At 28.2% G+C, this 12,339-nt stretch overlaps 1 protein-coding gene across 2 annotated transcripts; it reads left to right on the plus strand.

The window, feature by feature from the left end:
* Positions 1-2,775: 2,775 nt before the first annotated feature.
* Positions 2,776-11,544, plus strand: Kz (putative ATP-dependent RNA helicase kurz). Of its 2 annotated transcripts, XM_072894028.1 has the most exons (17): positions 2,776-2,923; positions 3,809-3,979; positions 4,081-4,371; positions 4,437-4,797; positions 4,944-5,179; positions 5,482-5,833; positions 6,086-6,320; positions 6,391-6,565; positions 6,762-6,994; positions 7,484-7,704; positions 7,857-8,102; positions 8,219-8,408; positions 9,412-9,552; positions 9,636-9,839; positions 10,288-10,506; positions 10,585-10,682; positions 11,391-11,544. In XM_072894028.1, exons 1-17 carry the CDS (start codon positions 2,915-2,917, stop codon positions 11,465-11,467), a joined length of 3,459 nt encoding a protein of 1,152 aa, XP_072750129.1. In that variant the 5' UTR covers positions 2,776-2,914; the 3' UTR covers positions 11,468-11,544. The 2 variants fall into 2 exon arrangements, 1 of the variants encoding a protein (XP_072750129.1); XR_012046799.1 differs by lacking the exons at positions 10,288-10,506; positions 10,585-10,682; positions 11,391-11,544 and having other exon boundaries at positions 9,401-9,552; positions 9,636-9,775.
* The last annotated feature ends 795 nt before the right edge of the window (positions 11,545-12,339 follow it).

Consider the following 12,339-nt stretch of genomic DNA (forward strand, 5'->3'; position numbering starts at 1 on the left):
TATATAATAATATGACTTATTGTATAGTTATATATAATTTTATATTAATGTTGGCTAGATGTCAGTCAACAATAATACAAAATTATGCATAGTATACATAACTATACATAACTTATACAGAATTTTATATATTTCTATATACTTTTATATTGTTATATAAAATTTATATTGGTATATAATTATATGAGAAGTTTTTTACCGGGTATATAATTGTTCAGCAGGTGTCACTGGATTATTTAGAGGTGTCATGAGATAGGGTAGATTTGGGTAACCGGAATCTCCAAGTAAAATTCCATCACCAAATCTCCCAGCTTCAAATAAAGCTTTTATTTGCGAATTATTGAATATGGTAGAGTCATGAGTCGCTCCAGGCCAGCGCGTTACAATGTCGATAAATTCTAATCGTGCATTTATCACAGCTTGCACATTTATCGAAAAATAGCCCTTTCTATTTCGATATAACTCTGCGTTTTCTCCACCTGATAAAAATAAAACAAAAATTCAATTAATGTATTAATCAAATATGAATCATTATGTGATACATATATATAAATGTTTTTAGTTACCATATGATTGGATTCGTACGTGCTTGCAATCTATAGCTCCTATGACTCGAATAAAGCCAGAAATTTCAAAAAATTCCCTTTGACCTTGATGTATTTGGTTAGGCTGTGCAGGAAATTTAATGAAATCCTCACTTAAATTTGCAATTGCTGGAGAAACACAATGCACAATCGTATGAGCCGAAATTTTACTAACTCCGCAGAAATCTCCCACTGTGACAAAAAATGATCCAATTGCGTAGAATCTCAATGCAATCAGTAACTGGATCATTGGAGAAATTGCATAATTCCTATATATATAAGATAATAAATATCATTATTGAAGATAATGAATCATTAAGCCACTTTTCAAGTATTTTATCATAAAACCATATGTTTATAGTTTTATATACATACTAATTAGTAACACGTTCTAATTGATGATGAATCCTATTGAGCAACATAGTGACACTCTGCTTTGATAATCGGAAACGATCAACAAATGCATTTTCATGTAATTCCTCAAAATAATTGATGCGTAGTCTAATCCTATGTTACAAAACTCTTGGAGCTCTTGCGCCTTGCTCTATTTCCTCGTCATCCTCATCAAATAAGAAATCCCACAATCTTTGCATGCTGACTAAAAAATATAATACATTTTCAATTTTTAAAATAAATATATTATAAAAATATTATATTACTGACTATTTACTTACATTGTAATATATTGCAGCACTCTCAGAATGTTATTTCCTATTTATTAACAAGAAAAAACAATAATCAAATAATATATAATAAAAATAAATCACATTTATTTACAAAATGTATATATTTTCAATATTTTACTTAATATTTTGTGAAAATGCAACTTGTTAAAATCTAACCTTGTAAATAGTTTATCGAATTTCGTTTCAGTGGTTGGCATCACTACTTAACTACTAGTTAAGCTAACTGGCCACTGTCGAACTGGGCCTAAGCACAGTTTAATCAGTTACCACAGTAGCACAGTTTAACCAGTTACAGTAGACAAAAATCAGGGTCCTGAGTTGCAGTGCGCATGCGCGAAAAATCCAACTAACAATATGGCAGCGTTGTTGGTTTATGTCAGAGTGAATGGAGAACAGGTTAGGCCTATTCATATAAAATAAAATTGGGCGAATATATTTGTGCAGTAACAAATTGTAAAAATGTTACGGGTACAAAGGGAATTAGTTTTTTTTTGATTTCCGAAAGATTCTAAAAGGTAAAATTTTTATTTTAATTTTTAATTTTAATTTATTGTTAATTTATAATTTTATTGTTATTTTATAATTTTATTATTATTTATTTTTAGTTTAAATTATTTTATTATTTTTAATTTTCATTATTTTTTGGTTCTTTTTAGTTTTCTGCTGAATGCAAAACATCAGGATGTGAACATAATTATTTATGCCTTAACACTTCAACTATTTGTAACTTTTTTAACAAATTAAGAAATAAAAAAAGAATTTGGAAATTATTTATACTTTTTTTATTTATGTGTATTTTGTTCATACTTTTAAAAATAAAATAAATTATCTTATAATTATATATTCTTTTATAAAATGCATATATAAATCTTATTCATTTGCGTTATCCTATACATAAAATATATATAATTTACTTTTTAGTATGTTTTTTTTATTATCTTACTTATTATATATTTTATATATAAGAAAGTATTTATAAATAAATCTTCAAAATATTATTTTTTTAAATTTTTAGTATATTTTAATTTTTAAATAAAAATACTTTATTTTTGATATTTTTAATTTCACATTTATACTTGGTGCATTTTCCAACCAAGAATATGGCGATAGGTCATGTGATTCATAAACCACAACATCAAAGGTGTCGACGCTACTGTCACAGTTTAACCAGTTACGACAGTACCCGTAACATTTTTACAATTTGTTACTGCACAAATATATTCGCCCAATTTTATTTTATTTGAATAGGCCTAACCTGTTCTCCATTCACTCTGACATAAACCAACAACGCTGCAATATTGTTAGTTGGATTTTTCGCGCATGCGCACTGCAACTCAGGACCCTGATTTTTGTCTACTGTCGTAACTGGTTAAACTGTGGCCTAAGGCTTACTACATCTATTGTAGACCTGGCCTTATGTAAAAGTGTGTGCGGCGGCCTTTAGACTTTACTGCAGACGAAATATAAATATACCGCTGAAGTCGCCATATTAGGTACCGCACCAATCAAAAAGAAGGATGCAGTTAGCGTTTCTCTATTATTTAGGACTCTAGCCGTTCTCAAGTTTCTCTCTAGTAATAGGAAAGATTTATAATTGAAAATCAAGAATTGTCGCAAATATAAAAGTCGATAATTCTGAAAACAATGAAAAAGGTAATTTTATTTTTAATTATAATTATGTTTGTATGATATGAAAACATTATCTGCCGATTTTAACAAATTTTAGTAGTATTATTTGAATAGGTTAAGTTATTTTTATAATTAAAGTATATTTCTAATTAATTATAAAAATAATAATTAAGATAGTCATTTGATGTTATTAAAAAAATTATCAATCCTTAAAAATAACGCTGATAAATATCTAGTTTAATCCATTTCATACAATTTGATGAGAATATTGTACATTTATTTAATGGCTTTTTGTAAAAAAAAGTAAAGAAAAAATAAAGATTTAAAGAGAAATTGGATGAATTAGCTATGTTAAAAGTTAATAAAAATATATTTCTCGAGATTTATGAATTTGACATTGCACAAAGTAACTTTTAGCCTTTTAAAATATTAAATTAATTAATTTGTGAGTTAAAGTCAAGATTTGTCCTGTAGAATATAATTTAATCTCAAAATCTTAAATATTTAGCAAACTAACTTTTTTATAATGAGACTATCAATTTTATGATACAACTGTATGATTCAAAATTTCATGAAAATAAAAATTTTAATTATTATGTTTCTTATATCTATATAAAAGGCATGAGTATATTTTTAAAAAAATATGGGTAAAATTTTTATCAATAAAGAATTTTAAAAATAGAATAGCAAATTGAAGATTTACTTTATATTTTTGTTTACTAATATATATATATATATATATATATATATATATATATATATATATATATATATATATATATAAACATAACATTTTGTTGAAATTTATAAAATAATTATTCTGCATATTTAATTTTATGATAGAAGTTATGATATTTTATGATAGAAGTATTGATTTTATTTTAAACATATTTATTAAACATATTACAGATTATAATAAATATTGAGCATTCTGCTGATAAATATGACAGTTGCAATACATTTGTGTTACCTACAAAGAAAAGAAAAAGGAATATAGATAAGAAAGTAACTCAGTTATTATCAAAAAAACGCAGGAAACAATTAGAAAAAGTAATAGAAAAAAAGAAGACAAAATTACAGGTATTGTACTCTTCTATTTATAAAATAAAATAAAAAAGATGATAAAATATATATTATTATTTATTATAAAATATATTTTTATTTTTTTCTATACTACATAGAGAGCAACATTATTAGAAGATTTGGCAAAATTGCAAGCATCTTCGGATGAGTTGCAACAATATACAAGTTTGACATCTTTACAAAATAAAGGTTTAAAACGCCACTTTCGAGAATTAAAAATGCCTGTTTCAAAATTAAAACGTAAGAAAGATGAAATAGAAAAAAGTGATATAGTAGATACAACTTTTGGTGTAAATTCTATCAAAGGTGGCAAAAAAAAGAGGTTAGCAATTTTGGACCATATAAAACAAGATAAAACTGCATTTGATCCAAATATAGTTGGATTTGAAGTAAGTTTAAAAAAGTCAAACAATATAAATATAAAATTGTAATAGAAGTAATAATAATTATTTAGTCTAGTGATAGCAGCAATGAAGGTGATAGCAGCAATGAAGGTTGTAATGACGAAAATAAAAATAAAACATATGTTTCTGATATTATTGCTATTTCTATGGAAAATGAAAAAAATACTGAGACACTTCTAAAAGATGTGCAAAAGAAAATAGTCCCAGCTAAATCTCAAGAATCTAAAAAACCAATAGAAAAACGAACTGTTGCTTCTACAGTTTGTACATCTACTGTCTTTGTGCCTGTAAATAGAAAGCCAGAGATACAAGCAACTAGATTAAAACTACCCATTGTTGCGGAAGAACAAGTAATAGTTGAAACAATAAATGAAAATCCAATAACTATAATTACTGGAGAAACAGGAAGTGGTGAGTAAAATTGACAAGAATGATAATAATGAATTATTACTAATCTCTTAAATAATAATATTGCCAATATTAAATAATAATATTAGGCTAAATATTATATTCTTAAATGCATTCTTTTCTTATTTAATTATTTATATTTATCATAGGTAAAACAACACAAGTGCCCCAGTTTTTATATGAAGCTGGGTATGCTCAAAATAAATTAATTGGAATAACCGAACCAAGAAGAGTAGCAGCAATGTCAATGAGCAAACGAGTAGCTGAAGAAATGAATCTTACCGAAAAACAAGTTTCATATTTAATCCGTTTTGAAGGAAATGTTACCAAGGAAACAAAGATCAAATTTATGACTGATGGTGTTTTGCTGAAGGAAATTCAAAGTGTAAGTAATAATGTTATAGTATAAGATTATGATATGAAATCCATTTTAGATGATCTAGCATGACAAAACTCAAGACAGGTTCTATTTATAATTTTATGTGTAATGTCATGTAATATAGAAAATAATTAAATACATTAAAATACAAAATATATATCAGGATACATATACATTAAGAGACACGTGATGCAAAATTATAAATAGAAAAATTCTGTCTTAAATTTTGTAATAAATTTTATTTTTAAAGAGTGAGTTTATAACATTTTAAATATAAACAATTTACATGATTTTTTGTTTATTTATAGGACTTTTTATTAAAAAAATATTCTGTTATTATACTTGATGAGGCACATGAACGCAGCATATACACTGATATTCTGATTGGTTTATTGTCAAGGATTGTTCCGCTTCGTAATAAACGCAATAATCCTTTGAAGTTGATAATTATGTCGGCTACATTGCATATAGAGGAATTTGTAGAGAACATCAGGCTGTTTAAAGTGAAACCACCAGTAATTACAGTTGAAACACGACAATTTCCTGTAACAATACATTTTAGCAGAAGAACAAACGAGAATTATGTCAATGAAACATTGCGTAAAACAATAAAAATACATACTTGCCTTCCAGAAGGTGGTATATTAATTTTTTTAACAGGTAGAAAATAATATGAAACTTTTTTATATATATTTTTTTGTACATTATTATTATTATTAAAATTTAATAACTTAACATATAAATTATAGTTTAATATGATAAATATATAACATTTTTGTAATAGTAATATTAAAATATTTTCTTTATATATTTTTATTTTATACACACACACACAAAAATATATATATATATATATAATTTTTTTATATATACAGCTTCTAAGCCTAATATTTTTTGATTTATTGGTTGCAGGTCAACAAGAAGTATATACAGTTGTTCGTAAATTACGCAAATTATTTCCATTAAAGAAAAGTAAAGTTAAACAGGTAGAGTCTGAAAAAAGTGGAATTTCTTTGGAAGAAGTAACGAGTAATGAACATAGTGATAATAATGATTCCGATAATAATTCCAATGCCAAAGAAATATTACGCTATAACAAACAGAGGAAAAAAGAACAGATTATATTCCCGATTGTTAATCTCGATGAGTATGTATATTCATACAATTATTTTGATTTTTTATATTCTGAAATTTATGATAAAAACATTTATATTTAGTTATTCGACAACTCTTACTGATGACACGCACGAAGATTTAATCAATATACAGGAAGATAATGTAGACGAGGACGAAGATGAGGATGAAGTTATTAATTTCAAGTTATTGACAAATAAACAACCATTATGGGTCCTACCTCTTTATTCTCTTTTATCTAGTAATAAACAAATTAGGGTAAATACATAATATGATTTATATATATATTTACTTTATATTTTTTATATTATGAATTAATACAACATGAATTAATTGCATTAATTGCACTATTCTTTGAACACTAGCAATTAAATTAGAATTAAATTAATAATAAATTGATTTAATTTAATAAAGTATAAATTTTTTGATAAATTGATTTTTAATATGAATTTAGGTATTTGAACCGCCGCCTGAAGGATGTCGACTATGCGTAGTATCCACCAATGTTGCAGAAACATCGTTGACGATTCCCAATATTAGATATGTTATAGATAGTGGGCGTTGTAAAACAAGACTATACGATAAAGTGACTGGTGTAAGCACATATCATATTTGCTATACGAGCAAAGCAGCAGCCAAGCAACGCGCTGGCAGAGCTGGTAGAACTCGGCCTGGTCATTGTTATAGGTATCTCCTGACTATTGAATTCTATATATATATATATATATATATATATATATATATTATACAAGAAAGAATTCTTGAGCTTCAAATATGAAAAATCTTAATTTCAATGAAGGAAAAAGCAACTATTTTTCGCTAAAAAATATACCTTATGATGATTTACATTTATTTACTAATGATATAAACAGAAAGTTTTTGATGTATTTTACTAATCAATATTATTAAATACTGTCATCCAAAGAAAAAACTTATTTATTTCAATGTAATATAATTTACAAGATAAAAAATTCATGATTTCTCGCTTCTAATGTTATAATTCAATATGATATCAATATCAAGTATTAGATAATAACAAACTGATTTCTCTTTTATCATGCTGGGAAAATTAAATAGCTGCAAAATGTTAACCTTAAGAATTTTATATATTTAAATAGATCTTGTATTAATTATAAATTTAATTTCTTTGAATATATATATATGCTTCTTTCATAGATTATATTCATCAGCTGTGTACAATGACCAATTCGAAGAATATAGTCAATCAGAAATTCGTAAAAAACCAGTAGATGATTTATTATTGCAAATGAAGGCAATGAATATAGATAAAGTTGTGAATTTCCCGTTTCCCACGCCACCGGATATCGTACAACTAAAGTTTGCGGAAAAACGACTCACAATACTTGGAGCTTTGGAATCGCTTCCAAAGAAACAAGGTAATCAGATAGTCATTTGTTATTTAGATATTGTTGCAAAATGTCTTTGCAAAATTGTAATTTTAAAAAATAAATATATGTACATGTAATTATTTTAATGAAATATGGTCTAAAACGTATTTACATAAATACTCAATGATCCTTTCGTTTAGAATTATATAACGCAAAAGTGACATTACTTGGACGTAGCATTGCTACATTTCCTGTTATTCCACGCTATGGCAAAATGTTGGCATTATCGCATCAACATAATTTATTAAGATTCACAATATGCATGGTAGCTACTCTTAGTGTTCAAGAAGTGCTGATAGAGACATTTGGCATAAAAGATTCGACTAAACATAAATGGCTGTCAATGCGTCGTGGTTGGGCAGGCATAGGCAATAGCTTACTTCTTGGTATGTAATTTCAAGATCATTTTCAAGCTTTATAATTTATAATAAATACGAAAATATAAATTATATATATATATATATATACGAAAATATAAATTATAATAATCTATTATATACAGGTGATCCAATAGTTCTGATAAAAGTTATCGGATTTGCCGAGTATGCAGAATCTAAAGGAAAACTGTTGTCCTTCTGTGAGAAAACTGGCTTAAGACACAAAGCTGTGGTCGAGATCAGAAAACTTAGGCAGCAACTCACCAATGAAATTAATTTAAACATACCGGACTTAAATCTAACTATTGAGCCAAAGTATGTATCATACATAATCGAATGTCTCTATTCTGGATTTGTATATCTTGAACTTTCCTTTGTTCTGGATCAATTTTCTTTAGATTAAAATTATAATTCGAAGAGACTCTGAATAATAAATATAAAAATATGAAAAGAGCCATTAGAGCCAAGGCAAAGATAACGAGGCGTAGGTCAAAATTAATTCAATAATATTAAAAAAGTTAGATATTTTTTATTAAACGTTTTGGATCAATTCGGACCATCTTCAGTAAAACTGTTTAACAAAATAGTATTATATATAAATTATTAAAAAACTAATCAATTTATACCAATAAAAATAAAAGTAAATCAAATTACATACATATAAAAAATATTAGCCTGGTTTTCATATATTTTATTTTTTTAATAACTTATTTCTTAAATATTAAATATTTGATTATTTTTTAAATAAAACATTGTACGTGCGTGCGTATATGTATACAGAGTCTCATAACTAACGAGCCAACACTCGTGAGCGGGTAGAGCGGGTTAAATGGAATAGAAAAGTCCTGTACCATTTTGCGATTTTCAGAATAATTATTGAGAAATTAATTTACAAAGATCGGCAAATCCGGCGCGAGTATCAGCCTGCCGCAAAAAAGATGGCGAAAAGGACAGTCCTAAGGACGGTCGCTAAGCGCGCGCGGCGTAAATAGTTGCCATTGCCTCGCGGTTACCAGGGGTATAGACGAGAAGCGTTGATAAGAACAATAGATTAGCGATTATTATTTAGCGAGCGGCCTAGCGGTGGGCCGTCCTTCTCGCCATCTTTTTTGTGGCGGGCTGATACTCGCGCCGGATTTGCCGATCTTTGTAAATTAATTTCTCAATAATTATTCTGAAAATCGTAAAATGACACAGGACTTTTCTATTCCATTTAACCCGCTCTACCCGCTCACAAGCGTTGGCTCGTTAGTTATGAGACACCCTGTATACATATACATATATACTCATACATATTTATATGAAAGAATTTTTACAGAATGTCGCCACCAACTGATATGGAAGCTAAATTACTTCGTCAAATAGTTCTCGCTGGCATGGCGGATCAAATCGCAAAGAAGGTTTCACCTGATGAAATAAAAGAAGATCAAGACAAGATCAAGTGGAAACACGCTTATATGTATGCTGTTTTAACTGGTATTAATAATGCAATTAATTGAAAATAATCTCTAATTTTCTAATTTTGTTTTATATATATTTTAGAACATCAGAAATGGAAGAACCTATATTCATGCATTCCTCATGCGTTTTACGGAAGACCAGACCGGAATGGGTAGTTTACCAAGAGCTTTATGAAACAAATAAGGTGTACATGCGAAATATCACAGCAATAGAGCCTGAATGGTTACCAAAATTCGCACCTACCTTATGCAATCTCAGCGAACCATTGACTGATCCACCACCAAGGTATTCTTATCACAATTGTTATTTTGTTTTTCTCAGCTATCTCAAGTATCTATAAAAATATATTACTTTATATTATTTTTTAATATTATATATTTTTTATTTAATTTCTGTAATTATTTTTATTATATGATTCTTGTTACAGTAGAATCCCTCTATTATTATCAATATTGCAATATCTATCAAATCTTCAATATTATAATTTGTTTCGATATTTTCTACTATAATATTAATCAAATCGTCTCTATATAGTTCAAAATCAAATTTATATTTACTTTCATTATTTTCAAAATCTTCATAAGTTCTTTTTATTGTTTATCGATGAACAAAAATTGAACTTGTAAAACTTGCACTTGAGGAAAGAAAGAATTAAATTTTTCTAATGTAAATTAGAATTTGCGTTTTTTTTATATAATAATAATTATATTCGCGATTTGTATATTATTTATAGGTATGATCGGGAAACCGGAAAAATCATTTGCCGTGTATACGGCACATTCGGAAAAGCCGGATGGAAACTTCCACTGATGGATATAGAGCATCCATTGACGATAGATGGTATCAAGTGGTTCGCATTTTTCTTCTTAGAGGGTCAAATATGTCCTAAATTGAAACGTTTTGTGCCATCATTACTAACGACACCAGGCAGCATTACTAAAGCCTGGGCAAAGTAATTTATTATTCTATATTTGATTTTCATTTTTTTACGCTTATTAAATAAATTGTGTTAATTTTGCGATTTTTTCAGACTAATACCACGCACTCAAACGATTGTACAAGCGCTATTATCGCACGAAATTATCTCCAAGGATAAACTGCTGCAAATATGGAGTTCAGATAAGAAATGTGAGATTATTTCATAATTATATATTAAGTTATATATTAAATGTATATTAAATTTATATATAGTGTATTATTATATCTTTTTAATATATAATCTTATAATTATATCTTATATATATATGTATACAGGGTGTCCCATAACTTGCGAACCACCCGTTAAGTGCAGATAGAGTAGGTTAAATTGATTAAAAAAGTTATCTACCATTTTGCAATTTTCGCAATAGTTAATGCGATATTAATTATAAGAGATCAGCCAATCGGCGCCCGGCAAGAGCGCGCGGCACGAAGAAGCCTCCCATTATTACTTGATATTAGACACGACGACGAAACAGTGGGAGGAACGCTCTGCATTGACAACCTGAAGAGTCACACATATAGTCACATAACACATAGACACATCGTCGGCGCGCCTAATATCAGTAGTATCAAGTAACAGTGCGAGGCTTCTTCGTGTCGCACGCTGTTGCCGGGCGCCGATTGACTGATCTCTTATAATTAATATCGCATTAACTATTGCGAAAATTGCAAAATGGTAGATAACTTTTTTAATCAATTTAACCTACTCTATCTGCACTTAACGGGTGGTTCGCGAGTTATGGGACACCCTGTATACATATATATATGATCTATATTATATAATTATATATAAAATTTACATAATATGTATTTGCCTAAACATATTTCATTAAATGTGAAATCATTTAATTTCAGTTTTGCTGGTACCTTATCAGAAATGGCTGCCGGAATCTGCGTATGCGGAAGTAGCTTCTTTATGGCCACCGTTATAATGTAGTTTATAACAATAAGATTGTATAATTATAGTAATTACATTTCCCTACTATATAAAAATTTTTTATAACTAAAATATGTGTGCTTTAATTATTCTATTAAATGTGTAAATTAAGGCTCCTGAGTACTCGCCGCGAAACTTCGATGTCGACGGTGGCGACATATAGTTCTGTCTCTTTCTCTCTTTTGGGAAATATGTCTGAAGCAAGAAATGACAGCCCAATTTATGTTGCGACCTATCGTAATTATTTGCTTTTTATTTTTTAGTGTTGTGATGTGCAACATATTTATGAAACTTGTGAAAATGGACGGCTGCCAAGCTGTGTAAGGAATAAACTGTAAAGTAACATTTTCCTCTCCTTTCGACAGCTGTCAAATCGCGTAATTTTCCGCATTTCAAGGGTTCATTTCGGACTCAATTTACAGTTGTTATTTATCAATTGTCAGAAGAAAGGATTACCAGCCGTCCATTTTTACAGGTGTGCTGAAGAGATTGGTAGTATTATTTCATTGAAATATGTTTTTATTTACTTGTCAGTCGCAATATGAATCAGGGTATCATTTCTCGTTATTTCTCGCTTGTGACGTCACGATTTCAATATGGCCGCGGTGAGTACTCAGGAGCCTTAATTTGGTGTCTAGTTTTCCATTGTTCATGTGTGATTATTTTAAATTTTTCTCGCATGATGCTTTTTTTGAGAGTACTTCCAACTCCAGGAGTTATCTTGCACACATTTACATCTTTGTTTCCCAGTGTTAATATAGATTATTCTTCCTGTCATTACAATGAATTTGTAAATAATCTTTAATGTTTTCAATCCTTTTTTTCTTCTTTGATATTTTTTGGCCTCGAACCTCCCTATGTTGTGGA

The sequence above is a fragment of the Anoplolepis gracilipes genome, chromosome 6 (assembly GCF_047496725.1).
Source record: "Anoplolepis gracilipes chromosome 6, ASM4749672v1, whole genome shotgun sequence".
NCBI lineage: Eukaryota > Metazoa > Arthropoda > Insecta > Hymenoptera > Formicidae > Anoplolepis > Anoplolepis gracilipes.

Bases quoted from the DNA above. Each gene is read 5' to 3' on its own strand.
- Kz (XM_072894028.1), top strand. The intron at 5,180-5,481 runs GTAAGTAATAAT...GTTTATTTATAG, and splicing joins TGCTGAAGGAAATTCAAAGT to GACTTTTTATTAAAAAAATA. The intron at 10,507-10,584 runs GTAATTTATTAT...CGATTTTTTCAG, and splicing joins ATTACTAAAGCCTGGGCAAA to ACTAATACCACGCACTCAAA.